Genomic DNA, 18,036 nt, shown 5'->3' with positions numbered 1-18,036 from the left:
TTCTCTCTTGTCTACTACCATTTAGATATTTAGATTTTCTGCTAAATAATGTTTAATTTGTTGCATATAAGGTACAATATATATATATATTTTTTTTTTTTTTGAGGTTCAAATAGGACTTTAAACTTTAATCATGGTTTCCACATGTATATTAAGCAGCACATCTGTTTTAAACATTGATAATACAAAAAATGCAAATCAGCATGTTAGAAGGATCATGTGACACTGAAGACTGGCGTAATGGCAGCTTTGCGTCACAAGAATAAATTACATTTTACAGTTATTTTAGATTGTAATAACATTTCATAATTTTACAGCTTTTACTGTAATTTTGATTAATTAATGCAGCCTTGGTAAGCATAAGAGACATTTCAAAAACATCACAAATTCTTAACCCTAAACTTTTGAATGATAGAAAATGTTTTATTTATTAAAATGTTCCATTTATTTTATATTGGCATTTTTTCAGCCATGTCACTAAAGTTTGACTTATTTGAATAAAGTTTAAATCATATTAATTAAATATGGGTAACGGGGTTGCAAATTTACCATACATGAAATTGCTCCGCTAGCAATTTAGGAACCAAATGTTGGTTTGTAGTTATTAATACAAAATGATAATTTTTTTTCTTTAGTTGAAGGGTTGAGACAATATGAAACAATGTAATTTATGCAAATATTGTTTCCCATGAATGCGACTGTTATTTTGTAACAGTCGCATTCATGAACAACATGATGGAGCCAACAAGATGTTTTTGGCATGCAAGAAATATTTACAACCAACAGCTCTATGGCATCACTATGACTAAAACACTTCCAGTCCTCAGTGATGAATGTGCAGTGCTGTATATCTAATCATATTTAACATGTCTGGAGCTTGTAAACATCAATCTTGGCATCTCCTTTATCTACACATCGAGCAGGTCAAGCTGGAATGAATTAGGTTTTCTTCATACATATGTGCCTGTAATACAACTGCTATTATTGTCATTATTAAAACAACTTATTACAACAATGTACAGCTAATTTACAATGGACAGGGGCATATATGAATCCTGTCAAGAGTAAAACTCACTGACTGTTTTGACATCTGCAAAGAATATAAGATGCTGTTTCCCACAGATGGACGCCATGTAGAGGGGAAAAAAAGTATAAAAAAAAAATGTTCTGCCTTCATGGCCAGTCTAGTTCACCGGCTCTATATTTAGTCACTATCCACACATTTGACTATGGCAGACATCCGAGTTATGTGTCAGTCGGCGATTTCTAAACAACTGGGATCCCTCAATGCACGAGACGCTACTGGCCGTTCCTCGAGACGTCATGGTCATGACTGTGTTTGACAGATGACAAGACAGAGTAAACAGAGCTGCTGGTTAGGAGTCCTCAGAAAAAGCTCTGTGTGTGTTGGGAAACCGCTGGTGGTTGTAGTCTGGATCATCACGCAGTCGTTTCTTTATATCACTCTTCACCTGGAACACAATGAAGAATGAAAAAGTTTTCAAAATGTTCAATGCAATTCAGAGATCAAGATCTGCATGGTCTGCATTCCTATGGGATCTGATAGATTTCTTGCCAGACTCAATTTTTAGCTTTAAAAATGTGGAGTAATAATGTGGAATTGTGGAAATGGGACCTTAATTGAGTTTGTATACATTACAATTCTATGGGAAACATTTTGAAACTCTCAGGAGCAGGATGGGAAACTTTGTCCTAAAACTAAAATTATGAACAATTATTTTCTTTAACTGAAATGAAGCTGAAATAAAATAAAATATAAATATTAGATGGAAAAAAAAGAAACTGAAATAAGTTAGTTGCCAAGTTCTAAAATTATTAAAACAGAATTATTAAAAAAATAATAAAAATGACAAAAGCACATTACTTAAACTAAAATTTAAATAACTTAAAATATGAATATACAAGAAAATTCAAAATATTAATAAATATTATAATAGTGCATAAGTAACTGTAAAATAACCAGGGTTTCTGCAGAATTTATGTAGGAAAATTAAAGATTTTTTTAAAGGCCTTTTAAGATCAAGTAAATAAAATTTAAGAAATAAATTCAAGGGAATACATTATGTCATTATGTTCTCTAAATGTAAATGTCTAGGGAGAACACAATGAGTTGTTGAGTTATCAATACTTCAAAGGCAATTGCCATTACATTTTAATTCATTTTACAAAAAAATGCTCAACTGGAAATACCTTTTACTGTACTTTCAGATCACACTGCAAAAAGCAGTTCTTCCTTAGTAATATTGATTTACACTGCAACTGTTTTATCATTAAAACAAAAACAAATATCTGCCAATGGGCTTAGTAAAATTAACTTCATTAAAAGGCAAAACAAGTTTCCCTACCCTATTAACAGATTTTTTTTTTTAAGCATAAATTCACATTTTGTTCAATTCTCAGAAAACACGAGTTCACATCTTTATCTTGATTTAAGGACATTTTAATATTTGTACACGAAAACCAGATAAAAATACTGAGGAAGATATAAATGTTTTTGCAGTGCATGCAACATTTAATGCCATGACTTTATCAAAATATATTCTCCTCTGATTTAAGACCTTTTAAGACCTTTATTTGTGGAAGGGCAAATAAGCACTTTTTAAGACCTTTTAAAACATGCAGAAACCCTGAATAACACTGGTCTGTGCAGGTGTCTCAGGATAGATTAGGTGTGAGATTTTAGTTTCTTACCTGTTGTGTATAAGCTTCCTGCAGCTCTGGTGCCTCCAGCTCCCCCTGTAGGCTGTCTGGGGCAGTAACAGGTCGCACCCCTGCTGTCCTGGCAGCTCGACTCACGGCCTCAGCGAGAGAGAGATGAGGACCCTCTCCCTGTGCGGTCTGTGAAGGGAGGAAAGCAGTTTAATTGAATTGTTCATTTTGCATTGGTGATCTATGGTAGCCTTTTAGATTTGAATGAATGTAGCTGGCGTACAGACCTTCCTCCTCTTGGCCGGCATCCCATGCAGATAAGCATCAGACAGAGGCGGCTGTGCTTTCATCTTCCTCTGGGTCAACATGTCATGTCTTATGATGGGTACCCACTCCTGATTAAAATATTGAAACACTCATTATTACTATATAGCATATCAGTTGTTGGTTTATGTGTGCTGTTAACTTTGAGGTCATTTATATGTCAATGTACTACAAAAAGGTGACAAAAATGTTTAGCAGACACTAAATCAACAGACACAACAGACAATGGAGTCTCACAGGTGGAACAGTTGCTGCCCATGGCTCCACCTCTCCAGTTGACTCCTCCCTGTCTGCAGTTGCCATGGCTACTGCTCCTCGTGTCTCTTCTAACAATGGCCTGCCAGGTGGTTCATCGGCATCAGCAGTGTCTCCTGAGGATGCCATGACTTCCTCTGCAGTGGTGGCAGGAGCAGGAGACAGACCCTCTTCCATCTGTAATATATAATCAGATATTACTATCATAACATACGGTTTCAAGCGCAGACAAACATCCAGATTTGTTCAAGGCCTAAGGGACAGGCAATACACAAAGGAAAGTTGCTTATGATCAGTGTTATTGTTAACCACACAATAAAAAGTTATTTTTTTTTACTTTTTAACAGCAATTAACTGAAATAAGTTTAAACTGAAATACTAAAAATAAAAACAGAAATAAAAATAAAAATAAAGCTAAATAATAATGACAAAAACATTATTACAACTTAAATTACAATGAAAATACTAACATAATACTCAAAAACGCTTACATACTATACACCACCATTCAAAAATGTTAGATTGGTAAGATTTTTTTAAAAAGTTTTTTAAAGAAGACTATTCTGCTCACCAAGGCTGCCGATCCAAAATAAAGCAAAAACAGCAATATTGTGGAATATTTTTACAATTTAAAATAACTATTTTCTATTTGAATATATTTTTAAATGCAATTTATTCCTGTGATGGCAATTTTGTCCAGTCTTCAGTGTCACAAGATCCTTCAGAAATCATTATAATATGCTGATTTGCTGCTCAAGAAACATTTCTTATTATTATAATTATGTTGAAAACAGTTGTTTGCAATATTTTTCAGGATTATTTGATGAATAGAAAGTTCAAAAGAACAGCATTTAGCTGAGATAGAAAGCTTTTGTAACATTATAAATATCTTAACTGTCACTTTTTATCAATTTAATGCATCCTTGCTGAATTAAAGTATTAATTTCTTTCATTTCTTTCCAAAAATAAATAAATTACTGACCACAAACTTTTGAATGATAGTGTATAATATTACAAAAGCTTTCTATTTCAGATACTGAAGACTTGAGTAATGATGCTGAAAATTCAGCTTTGCAAACACAGGAATAAATTGCAACAATATTTCACAATATCACTGTTTTTGCTGTATACTGGATCAAATAAATGCAGAAGAGATGTTTTTTAAAAACATTTTAAAAATCTTACCGATCTAAAGCTTCAGAACGGTACAGTATGGACTTTAATATGCTTTTATCAGCTCATTTAGAAATAATAATTTTCTATGTGACAGTAAACTAGACTCATTCTCGTTCGGTTGAAACATACCTCAACACTCATGTTATCTGACTGCTGGCTTGCTTGTGCATCTGACTCTGTTCTCTGAGACGACTCACTCTATACGTGAAAAAGATAACAGAAGCATATTCAGTTCTGTATTCTGTGGTTCAGTTTGGGAGTGAATCCTGATGAGAGGGTGAATACCTGCGTATAGATGACGTAATGCTGGATCTGGTCCTCAGTGACTGGATTGTGCTCTAAAATCACATGCAGCCTCATGGACATCATACTGGTCAACCAGTTCACCAGACTGGGGTTCACTTCAGCTGACATTCTCCTCTGAGTAAGGAGTAAAACATGAACGTGTCAAAAGATGCAACACCAAACAACCTTCATAAGGATGAATCAACGAATCTTACAATTCGGTGGTTGATGACGGTGGTTAAAGCTCTTTGCTCTCCTCTTAAGCAATAGAGATTGAGGGCCAAACACTCAAACAGACCCTGGGTGCACAGATACAACAAGCGCTGACCAAATGTGTTATCTGGAAAGACACAAGAAACAGTGTTATTGTTAACAAAAAATATTACAAAATCGTTTTCATTCATTTAAATAAAGCTGAAATAAAATAAAATATAAATATTAGAAAAAAGTACATATGTACATAAACCGAAGTACAAAAATGACTAAAACTAAGAAAATTAAATTCAATCTAAATAGAACAATAAAAAAAACTAATAAAAAGGACAAAAGCACATAAATACTAAAATTAAAATTAAATGTGAAAATCTAAAAACAAAAGCTAATTAAAAATATTAATAAATACTATAATTGTCTATAAAATAAGAAAAAAAAACTAAAACAACACTGATGAAGTCCACAGAAAATGGATCTAATTTTTTCTTTTTAAATGTTACAGTTTGCCAAGTCGATTTCCATTTGCACTTTGTGATTTGAATACTGGGGTCAGAGCAGTTTTGGGGTCTGTGTTTGTGTTGATAGTATGGTGGTCACCTGTACAGCGCAGAATGTGAATAGCCATGCGAGTGAACTGTTGTCTCAGGAAGGACATGTTGGTTTGGATGATGTCCACTCCCTCTCGAACAGTCACAGTGGACTGAAACGGATACAGCACAGAGACTATCAGTTAGGGTGTCTGATGAACAAATGTTTCAGGATAAATCAGGTGCAAACAAGACTTACAAAACTCTCTGCAATGTACTCCTCTAGTCCATTGATCAGATCCTCAGCAGCACTCTAAGTAAAAGAAACAATCCCATCAGTCTTTACAACATGCACTCAATAGAAAAGTGTTATTTTGTAAGACCAGTATTATTTTCATGGTTCTTTTGAAGTGTCCATTTCAATTAATCAGTAAATCAAAACACTGAATAAACAATATGTTTGCATCATGACTCAAAAATGTTCAAAGAAGTCCTTGTTAGAGGTGTTGTCAAGGATAATATCATAATTGTTGTTTTAACGAAGTGCGGGCTAACATTATTGAGTATGTCACTCGAGTATGTACTCATCTGATGTATGTCATGTATGAAAGCAGTGTGAGCTTAGACTCACAGCTATGTTGGCATCGGTGGGCTCTCGGCCTTGCAGATAATGCTCAGTGAAGAAGGCTGTGAGCTGGGGATGGATGCGGCTCAGAGGCTGAGGATTACCATGCAGCAGCAGAACCATGTCCACCATGGAGAAACTCTGACACACCAGAGACAGCAGATCTCCAAAGAACCCTGCCAAACAAACACAGTGAGTCAGTACTAGTACATCAAATGCAACTTTGAGTTTTGCCAAATGATCACAGAAACTGACCCACTGCATCTCCAGCTCCAGGCGTGAAGAGGTTACTGGTCTGGGAAAGTCTTTGAATAAACTGGGCGATGCTCTCAGTGTTGCCTTGACCAGCACCCAGAGAGCCCATCATGGTGGACAGGACGCCCTGCACGATGCCTGTAAAAAGCTCCGGGCTGAGGGTCTCTCCACCTCCACTGGGAGGCTGAGGGGTGGTAGTGTGGGTGGCTCCTGAAGGGGCAGAGGGTGTGGCTTGTGAGGATGGAGGCTGCTGGTTGGGTGGAGGAAACACAGGCTGGCCGGACTGAAAAGAATACCGGACGTTCAAATGAACACATTTGGTAAGATCAGAATACAAAAACCCATTTGCTGAGAAAGGCACCAACCTGAATGAACCCGGAGAGGCCATGAATGAATGCAGGGACACCTGGAACAGTCACTGTAATGGATGGAGGACCTCCAGACACCCCTCCACCAGCTCCCGCAACTCCTCCCAAAAGTGAGCCCAGCAGCTGAGCTAGGTTATCTCCTGGGCCACCCTCCTGGGACTGACCCACGGATGCCGTGCTGGTGGTGTGGGTGGACGTCTGACCGGATGTGTTGGCAAAGGATGGAGGAGCAGTGGAGGAGGAGATAGAGGAGGAGGAAGGGGTAGATGTGGAGGTAGAGAAAGAGAAGGAGTGGGACGATGAGGTAGTGGATGTCTGATCTCCTGATGACAGAAAACATAATACGTTTAGAAGCTGTGTGATGCTAGATCTTTCACAGGAACTGAACAGGTAAGGACCACTTACCTGTGTGCAATGGCATCAAAAGCTGCCCTACCAAACCACTGACCATCTGTGTGAGAGGAGAGGACGTCATAGGGTTTTATTGTTAACAAAAAATATTACAAAATCGTTTTCATTCATTTAAATAAAGCTGAAATAAAATAAAATATAAATATTAGAAAAAAGTACATATGTACATAAACCGAAGTACAAAAATGACTAAAACTAAGAAAATTAAATTCAATCTAAATAGAACAATAAAAAAAACTAATAAAAAGGACAAAAGCACATAAATACTAAAATTAAAATTAAATGTGAAAATCTAAAAACAAAAGCTAATTAAAAATATTAATAAATACTATAATTGTCTATAAAATAAGAAAAAAAAACTAAAACAACACTGATGAAGTCCACAGAAAATGGATCTAATTTTTTCTTTTTAAATGTTACAGTTTGCCAAGTCGATTTCCATTTGCACTTTGTGATTTGAATACTGGGGTCAGAGCAGTTTTGGGGTCTGTGTTTGTGTTGATAGTATGGTGGTCACCTGTACAGCGCAGAATGTGAATAGCCATGCGAGTGAACTGTTGTCTCAGGAAGGACATGTTGGTTTGGATGATGTCCACTCCCTCTCGAACAGTCACAGTGGACTGAAACGGATACAGCACAGAGACTATCAGTTAGGGTGTCTGATGAACAAATGTTTCAGGATAAATCAGGTGCAAACAAGACTTACAAAACTCTCTGCAATGTACTCCTCTAGTCCATTGATCAGATCCTCAGCAGCACTCTAAGTAAAAGAAACAATCCCATCAGTCTTTACAACATGCACTCAATAGAAAAGTGTTATTTTGTAAGACCAGTATTATTTTCATGGTTCTTTTGAAGTGTCCATTTCAATTAATCAGTAAATCAAAACACTGAATAAACAATATGTTTGCATCATGACTCAAAAATGTTCAAAGAAGTCCTTGTTAGAGGTGTTGTCAAGGATAATATCATAATTGTTGTTTTAACGAAGTGCGGGCTAACATTATTGAGTATGTCACTCGAGTATGTACTCATCTGATGTATGTCATGTATGAAAGCAGTGTGAGCTTAGACTCACAGCTATGTTGGCATCGGTGGGCTCTCGGCCTTGCAGATAATGCTCAGTGAAGAAGGCTGTGAGCTGGGGATGGATGCGGCTCAGAGGCTGAGGATTACCATGCAGCAGCAGAACCATGTCCACCATGGAGAAACTCTGACACACCAGAGACAGCAGATCTCCAAAGAACCCTGCCAAACAAACACAGTGAGTCAGTACTAGTACATCAAATGCAACTTTGAGTTTTGCCAAATGATCACAGAAACTGACCCACTGCATCTCCAGCTCCAGGCGTGAAGAGGTTACTGGTCTGGGAAAGTCTTTGAATAAACTGGGCGATGCTCTCAGTGTTGCCTTGACCAGCACCCAGAGAGCCCATCATGGTGGACAGGACGCCCTGCACGATGCCTGTAAAAAGCTCCGGGCTGAGGGTCTCTCCACCTCCACTGGGAGGCTGAGGGGTGGTAGTGTGGGTGGCTCCTGAAGGGGCAGAGGGTGTGGCTTGTGAGGATGGAGGCTGCTGGTTGGGTGGAGGAAACACAGGCTGGCCGGACTGAAAAGAATACCGGACGTTCAAATGAACACATTTGGTAAGATCAGAATACAAAAACCCATTTGCTGAGAAAGGCACCAACCTGAATGAACCCGGAGAGGCCATGAATGAATGCAGGGACACCTGGAACAGTCACTGTAATGGATGGAGGACCTCCAGACACCCCTCCACCAGCTCCCGCAACTCCTCCCAAAAGTGAGCCCAGCAGCTGAGCTAGGTTATCTCCTGGGCCACCCTCCTGGGACTGACCCACGGATGCCGTGCTGGTGGTGTGGGTGGACGTCTGACCGGATGTGTTGGCAAAGGATGGAGGAGCAGTGGAGGAGGAGATAGAGGAGGAGGAAGGGGTAGATGTGGAGGTAGAGAAAGAGAAGGAGTGGGACGATGAGGTAGTGGATGTCTGATCTCCTGATGACAGAAAACATAATACGTTTAGAAGCTGTGTGATGCTAGATCTTTCACAGGAACTGAACAGGTAAGGACCACTTACCTGTGTGCAATGGCATCAAAAGCTGCCCTACCAAACCACTGACCATCTGTGTGAGAGGAGAGGACGTCATAGGGTTGCCCTTGATTGAAGAACAAAAATGGAACTATAAGACAGTGCATTCATATTACTTTGAATGAAAGAATTCATTTGCGTCACCCAAGCCTGAAATATACGTTTTTTTAACTTATACTTGAGCAGAAGAAACAAAATTTTTGTTGCTGATTTGAAATATGCAATTTAAAAGTGAGTGTGGCAAGCAGTTTTTTAAATTTCAGGATTTTCCCATTCAAGAAGATAGAACTTGGATGCTTGAAATAGCTGACCCGAAGTGTTGCAAATATGGCCACCGAGTGAACAGACATTATTTGAAAGGTACTTTGGTTTTATGTCTCTCCAAAACACAATAATGTATCAAAGGTTCATACTTGATTAGTCTGTTGTCCTGCTGAGGGGGGCACTGTTGCCCGCAGGTTGATGGTGGTCCCTCTGGTGCTCATGGGTTGGGGGATGCGTGGAGATAAGGAGGGCCGTGTGATGACCACCCTGGCCTGAGGTGGCGGAGAGGCTGGGCTGTCTGCACTCTGGGCACCTGAGCCAGCAGTGCCCTGCTGCTGCCCCTGGTGTCCGGCAGAGGCTGCAGTTGCCATGGCGACAGCCTGCTGGGAGATCTGATGCATGATGGCCTGCATGAACTCGGGTGGCAGTCCTGGTACATGGATGGGTGTCGTGGTGCCTTCAGAGAACAGACGCACAGAATTCAGTGAAAAGTGACTATTAACACTGCTGGCAAATGAAACTGTTGCAAGGTCTAAACTTCACACACAAGACTACAGACAACTGACAAACAACAGCTGCGTTACATCCCAATGCAAAAATAGCACTTTAACACCACTCAAAATAACAATTCTGTTATCATTTACTCACACTCATGTTGTTTCAAACTTGTATGAAATACCGGTACCTTTATGACTCGTGTTGCTTTCCTCCACCGAACACTAAAGTACGAATTTTGAAGAACGTCCAGAGCAGTGTTGATATTGTTAATTAAAACTATAAAAAAACGTTTTTGTTAATTAAAATAAACTTGAATTTGAAGTATTAAAATAATCAATAACTAAAATAAAAACTAAATAGAAATATTAAAAAAATTATAAAATTAACAAAACCACATAACAATTACTAAATCTTTCAAATGAAACTTGAAAATATAAAAATAAATGCTAATTTAAAAAAAAAAAGAATAAATACTACAATAGTACATAAATAATACTAAAATAACACTTGTCCATAGTGCTTTATTTAGTTGCGTATGGTTTGATGTAAGTGACAAAACGTGACAACCAATGACTAGTTGTAGACCGATATTTTGGCTGATACCCAGAATTTTTGTAATTATTGCATCATGTGATAAGTTTTTTCTGTTTGGCCGATAAGTATCATAAGTAGGACTAAGAACCCCATAATGCTAAGAGCCCCGGTGATGGAGTGCACTGTAGATGCACAGGAGCTCCCATTCTCCATCTTCATTACTTTACGGTCTTTGTTTAACAGTTATGTTTAATGATAGAAAAGCAAACACTCTTGATAGCATTTAAATAATTCTTTGAATATCTAATAAACATTTAATTCCACAAACCTCACTAACTTTAAACATAAAACTATTGTTGTCAATACAATAATGATTTCGGTTAGTCTTCAAAATAAAAATTAAACAATGCCAAATATGTATTTACATTTTTTTTTTATTATTATCCATGGGCCCTTAGCACCCCCATGGGCAACCCATGTTTAAAGACTACAACGTATATGGTGAATCTTATTATTATCATTATTTTTATATCTGGATCTCTTCAGTCCCGGTCACCATTTAATTTATTGCATGGAGAACAAGCACTGTGGAAATTATGCAAATATTTCTTGTTTCGTGTTCTGTGGAAGACAGTGAGTCAAATTGGTTTTGAATGACATGAGGGTGTGTGAATGATGATAAAATGTAATTTTTTTAAGTGAACTTTTTTCTTTAAGACACTATCACGTTAATGTTGGCACGGCTGGTTACTGACTATAGAGAGAGATGGAAACTAACCAGTCTCTCCAGCAGCGCTGGGATTCTGTTGCCTTTGGCCCTGCGGTCCACTGTCTGAATCTGCTGCACAGAAATGCACAGATCAGTGGTTGGCAGTTACACTACAGCTGCCCATTCCAGGTCTGAAAAAGGTCTTTTCTGAAAGGAACTATTTTAAATAGTAAAAATCACTTCATGACGAAGAAAAGTGTCTGGGATCTTCAGAAGTGTAGCAGACCAGGAATGGGCAGCATGGCTGAAATACAGTGCTAAGAACACTGGGGTCCAATTGGATGGGTGGGTGGCATACCATCCAGGTTCATCTGCATCATGACCACTGGCTCCATGGTCTGGTGAGTGATTCTGATCACTCTTGGAGTCCCCTGACCATGACCCGTTTGTTGACTGGCTCCATTCGGTGGAGGAGGAGGTGCCTGACCCTGAGGCTCTGATTGGTTGCTTGGCTGTGAAGGTTGGGCCTGACCCTCGCTTGTCTGTCTGCTGTTTGCCATCATGTTCACAGTAGAGCCCAGGTTCATCTGGAAGATGTCATATATTGTGAGGTTGACTGCTTGAACAGTATGAAAATAGTTTTGTTCATATAGTTGGTTAGCTCACCGGAATGGGAATATGGGGTGGTCCACTCTGCAGCACAACAGGGGAGGTGTAGTGAGACATGGGCCGCACCACATGTAAGTGGCGGGGTGGCTGAGCTGATAAATTGCATCGGAGGTCACTCAGAGCCACCAATGTGTTACCTAGGAGATGGAGTGACTCGCCAATCAAATTGAGAGTGCGCTGATCCTCCTCACGTTCTTGAGTCTGTCCGAGAAACCAATTTTCAGAAAATGAATATTGCCATATTTATAGCGCATATGACAATAGGTACGTTTACATGGACACGTTTTGCTTCCATCGGAATGAATTCATTCTGATTGACGAATCCGAATGTAGTGTTTACATGAATACTAAATAAAGTGATCGGGCCCGTTATGCGTTTATATGTCACAAGCTTCTGATCGGATTTAATCTTTTGACATGCGCACACTGCATGAATATACAGAGTTTCCCGCTGTTGTAGCATACTGTTTTAAAAAGCACACTTGATATTTATCTACTTCGGGTCCTAATTAGGCGACGACCAGCACATGAACTGTTGTGCTGTGCTGCTTACTTTATAGAGCAGTAAAAGCGCCCCTGCCCGCACCCAAAACCAGTCATCTGTGGATGATAGTCTTAAACAAGGACTGGTGGGACGTTGTGCTGCTCCACTTCACAGACACTGAGTGAAAGGGGAGATTTATAATGACGGGACACTCATTTATGAAACTTTATTCACCAGGAAGAACAGATCGTTCCGCACGTCATACGCCATTACGCTATTTTTACATCACTGCACATGCACAGTACTTTCCAGTTTCGGTTTTCAATTCGATCAAGTGTTTACATGTCCTCTCGCTCGGATTACAAAAGGAATAAACCACCCCTTACAATCCGATCGAAATCTGAATCAGATCTGGCCAATTCAAGCCGATTGACTTGGTTACATGTGACTTTTTTTATTCTGATTGTGCTTCTAGTCCTATTACGATCGGATTAGTAGGGCCCATGTAAACGCAGCTAATGATGTAGCATTAAACTATCTAGGGCATACATTGTTGTTGTAGTCAGCAGAACTGGCCGCTCCAAGGATGGAATGTGTTCTCTCCATGAATGGACGGAGGCGCTCCTCCACCCTTCGCACCTCTGACAGAACCTCCACCAACTCTAAAGGGCTGGGGTGACTGTTGAGACACAGAAATAAGTTACACTTGTCTTGTACATGTGAAAATATAATGGGCTGATGACATGATGATACACCACTGTTCAACGTTCGGGGACAGTGAGATTTTTTTCACTTTTATTCAGCAAGTACACAACTGATCAAAAGTGAAAGTAAAGACATTTATAATGTTACAAAAGATTTATGTTTCAAATACAGGGCATCTGCAGGATTTTGAAGCTCAAATGTAAGACTTTTTGAGACCTTGTTTTAACTTGCACATATAAAATTAATACCATATGACCAGGTTAAGGCAATGTCTATGGCAACATATTAAACTGTAAAATGACTGTAAAAAGCATGATTTACAGTTCAGATTCAGGTTCACACAACAACAAAAAGTTTCAGAAAATGATAAACTTCACATTTCAGCCTTTAAACCATTTTTAAGAAAATGAGAGTCAAATGTATCAATTATTATGTTAATTTAAACAATTATTATCAATCAATTATTATTTTAATTAAACAAATATATTTTACGGTCTAAATTGTTTAGATTTTAATAATGCATTATCTTCTTGTGGATCCGCCAGTTCACATTTACAACTCTGCGTGTTTGCAGCGTAAAAACATGGGTTAGTTTTCACATTGGCAGAAGGGATGATTGAAAATGCACATTCATTCTCTGCCAGCAGGTGGCACTTTTGGAAAGGCAGAAATACAGCTGCATAGAAATACAGCAGAACTGTTTTCAACATTGTTTAATGCAAATTAGAATAATTTCTAAGGGATCATGTGACACTGAAGACTGGAGTAATGATTCTGATAATTCAGCTTTGCCATCACAGGAATAAATTACATTTTAAAATAAAATAATATATCACAATATTAGTGTTTTACTGTATTTTTGAATAAATAAATACAGCCTTGTTGAGCATAAGACTGCATTCGAAAATATAAAAACCGACCCCAAACTTTTGAATGGTAGGGTTCTATTCTTTAACATTGGATACACTATTTTTTCGCATGATCCTAATATTCTTCTCTTACTTGGGTCCAGAGTGAGTTGCTCCTTCTGTCTGTGAAGCAGAGGATGAGGAGGAGGGTGGAGGTGGGGAGCTGTCCATTGGTTGTGCTGAGAATGATGATGATGATAGTGGCTGAGGAGGTGGTGTCTCCTGCTGAGATGACGGTTCACTTGATTGACCCTGAAACAAAAAAATAAAGTTACTGTATATCTGAAAATAAGCATCAGGCTGAATTATTTTTTATATGCAATTAAGAAATCCAATAAGATTGTTTCATTTGTTGGATGTAAATATTTGTTCTGCACCTCGAGTCTGTGGATTAAAGCCTGTGTCTCTCGCAGCAGGCTTTCAGCCAGCTGGAGCCTCATCCTGGGCTCGCTCTGCACTGATTGGTCCACGTTGATATGGACATCCACAGAGCCACTGCTCTGTGAGAGGAAATAAATTACTGTAGATGTGTCCAGAGATAACCTTCCGTTTTATACAACAGACTGTGACCAGACAAAGCATAAGTGCCTCTAATACAAACATTCAGTACACTGCTTATAATGCTCATTATTATACAAGTATGATATGTGAAGTTAGAAGGATGCAAGGATGACTCACTCCTGTGCTGGTGCTCACTCTGACATTACGCCCTATTTCTCCAACACCAGCCAACATCTGCTGCACTGACATCTAGAGGGGTGAAATTTCAATTTCCTTTAATAACAGGACCTCTAACGTTACAGTGGCTGTCTGAGGTTAACCATCACGTATTGAAACACGTGTCTCTTGAAGTAAGGAGAGCACTGTAACCTGTATTTGCTGTGGGTCCATAATATTCACAGGCAGATTTAAAGTGCCCAGCATGACATAATTGTTGGCATTACGGTCATGTGAAGTTCCTGGAAAAGTGGAGGACTGAGAGGAGGTAGATCCTCCATCCGTTGTACCCGAGGAGCCAGAAACTCCACCTCCTCCACCCCCAGACTGACTGCTCTGAGGAGGTGCTCGCTCCACAAGATGAATGACCTTCCCATCAACATCTGAAAAACAGGGTTGTTTTTATCCTTAATATGACACAAATAAAAAAAACAAAAAACAACTTTTGATTATAGTTATGACAGATCTCAGTTACTTTGTCTTAAGGCTGGAATACACTACACAACTTTTAAAATCTGAACAGATTTGAAAACATTAAGCATCATGCACTTTGTAAATGGTTACAGGGGGAAAACTGGGCATCATGCACTAAACAACGATCACACACTACCACACTTTCAGGTCGAACACAAAAAACTAATGCAGAAACATGTGCCCTGTTGCTCGTATACTAAAATTGGCTCAAAATATTCTTAAAAATAAATAATCTTCAGACCGGACAGAATCTTAGTCTCAAGCTAAAAAATCAGAGTCTCTGCCCATCATACACACATTTTATTCGGCAACCATAACCGTAAACAATATAGTTGAGATTTATTTTTGCATTTATTACAGTTTGTCATTGAGTTTGCTTGCAGATTTGCAACAAAAACAGCACAAAAGGAACATAGACTAGCTATTACACTTTCATTTGAGTAGAATATCTCACTGGAGTGTTTACACCACTGATTTTTGGTATTTTTTTATGCAGTGGAAAGAGAGCATATCCATGTGTTTGCCAGGTTGGGAAGATTAAAGGGTTAGTTCACCCAAAAATGAAAATTCTGTCATTAATTACTCACCCTCAAGTCGTTCCAAACCCGTGAGACCTTCGTTCATTTTCAGAACACAAATTAAGATATTTTTGATGAAATCCGAGAGCTTTCTGACCCTCCATAGACAGCAAGGGAACTAGCACATTCAAGGCCCAGAAACGTAGTAAGGAGGACATTGTTAAAATAGTCCATGTGACATCAGTGATTCAACCTTAATTTTATGAAGCTACGAGAATAATGACTTTACAAATAATATCCATATTAAAAACTTTATAAACCGTAATCTCTAGCTTCTGCTAACTGCCGGACGTGCGTTTATGAGAGAGTTTTAAATATGGATATTTTTCTTACACAAACACATCACTTCGCTTCAGGAAGCCTTTATTAACCCCCCGGAGCTGTGTGGGACACTTTTTATGATGGATGGATGCACTTTTTTTGGGCTTCAAAATCTCAACCACCATTCACTGCCATTATAAAGCTTGGAAGAGCCAGGACATTTTTTAATATAACTCAGATCGGATTCGTCTAAAAAGAAGAAAGTCATACACCTAGGATGGCTTGAGGGTGTGTAAATCATTGGGTAATTTTCATTTTTGGATTAAATATCCCTTTAAACCAATGCAAGGAAATGTCAAAAATATAAAAATAAAAAAGAAGAACTAACCAGCCAATATCTAGATTACAACTCAATTAATTGTACAACCTTACTTTGTCTGATTTTGCCAATGAAAATATTTACAAACATTAATTCTTGAATGAATCGGCATTTTTTAATAAATCAATGACTCATTTAGACATTTTGAATTAAGACCCACAAACGCAGAGTAGCATGTTGTTCCGAATTCAGCAACTGTCACTCGTTCACACAAACAGTGAACAGTCCCAGTGCGAAAAACAGACACCAAGCAGTCACTCACTGTATTCTGTGAGTGTCCTCTCATCCTGCAGCACTTTACCCTGGTAGATCAACCTCTGCTTATCCACCGGGATTTCAACGGCAGAAGCGATGTGCTCTTTAAACTGCTTCACTGTCCACTGAGAGAAAGTAAGAGAGGTGACAATCAGATTATAAACGTAATTGGTTTATCGATTTAAAGAGTAGCGTATTTAACAGCGTTTCAATATAGAGGTCTGGGTTGTACTTTGTTAAATGAGCTATTTGTGTTACATACAAAATAAGTCATAGCGCAAATGAATTCCTCGCATAATGTTTGCGTCTATGACTGATAATATCATAGAGCACACAGACACACACCTCTCCCCTGACAGTGAACGTCCTGCTCTGGGAATCCAGAGTTTTCACGGTCACCTCTATAGCTCCTGGTTCCTCCATGACCTTTCCTGTGGTTCAAAATTTCTTTAAAAAGTCGAGAGGATGAAGAACGCTTCCAAAAATGATTACATGGACTAATGTTACCAAATAAATGCTATGAAGCACATCATTTACACTGCTAGCGATAAAATCAGAACCCATTATAATAAAAGCAGCAGACTAACGTTACTAGTTTTACCGCGTATCATGTCGCCATAGAAACATCATAAACTTGCAGTGCGGCTTTAGTATTTATAACAAGAGCGACTCGTTTTGTCTCCATAGTAACGTTGGACGCTACTAGCACTGTAAATGCTAGCAGTAAGTTACAGATAAGGTGAAAATGACGGACATCGTAACACCCATATACTAAACACAAGCCATAATGTCGTACTTAATTGTAATACCGTGTATAAGCAAAATAGCGACACCTATTTTTAAAAACACACATATTTACCAGTGGTTATACATTATTGCTATTGTTCAAGACCATTACTATAATAGGTAACGTTACCAGGCTAACAACAGTCAAAGCGATTCGGTTGTTAATTCTAGGATAAACTAACGTTACATATGAATAGCAGCAGAGCATATCTGGGTGAGAAATGCAAAGGATTAAACACCTTACTTTTAAGGGATAACCGTGGCAGCTCGGCGATTTAGTTTTTAATTATAATAATTTTATCCTACACAACACCCTATGGACATACTAGCTAAACAGCTAGCTAATCCCAAACAAACGGTTTTGTCCTTTCCAGGTTTGCCTACTGGTACTATTATTCCATGTTTCCAACAAACGGTGCTTTGTCAGGAAGTGATGTCATGTACTCCAACTACGGTGCGATTTCAAAATACTTGCTGTGTCTCATTTAGAAGGCGCAGCCTATATATTATATACAATATAATACAATTATATTGTAGTCTATTCATACACGTTGACAAAACTAACAAAATTCATCAGATAAACTACCTACAAAT

At 38.5% G+C, this 18,036-nt stretch overlaps 1 protein-coding gene across 1 annotated transcript; it reads right to left on the bottom strand.

Moving 5' to 3' along the window:
- Positions 1–507: 507 nt before the first annotated feature.
- LOC107709282 (large proline-rich protein BAG6) lies at positions 508–17,800 on the bottom strand. Its single transcript, XM_016513744.1, has 23 exons — positions 17,002–17,800; positions 16,664–16,781; positions 14,863–15,092; positions 14,671–14,742; positions 14,370–14,492; positions 14,087–14,244; positions 12,929–13,058; positions 11,893–12,096; positions 11,585–11,813; positions 9,635–9,942; positions 9,210–9,288; positions 8,802–9,127; positions 8,437–8,719; positions 8,188–8,357; positions 7,816–7,869; positions 7,627–7,729; positions 4,926–5,050; positions 4,711–4,845; positions 4,555–4,623; positions 3,232–3,426; positions 2,958–3,065; positions 2,713–2,859; positions 508–1,472 (listed from the first exon to the last, which is right to left on the bottom strand). The coding sequence occupies exons 1-23, from the start codon at positions 17,077–17,079 to the stop codon at positions 1,377–1,379; spliced, it is 3,540 nt and encodes a 1,179-aa protein (XP_016369230.1). The 5' UTR covers positions 17,080–17,800; the 3' UTR covers positions 508–1,376.
- Positions 17,801–18,036: the final 236 nt, after the last annotated feature.

This window comes from Sinocyclocheilus rhinocerous, unplaced genomic scaffold, assembly GCF_001515625.1.
Source record: "Sinocyclocheilus rhinocerous isolate Xijiao unplaced genomic scaffold, SAMN03320098_v1.1 scaffold206, whole genome shotgun sequence".
NCBI lineage: Eukaryota > Metazoa > Chordata > Actinopteri > Cypriniformes > Cyprinidae > Sinocyclocheilus > Sinocyclocheilus rhinocerous.
The sequence above is the reverse complement of the archived record's forward strand: the minus strand, read 5'-3'. Positions and strand labels throughout refer to the sequence as shown.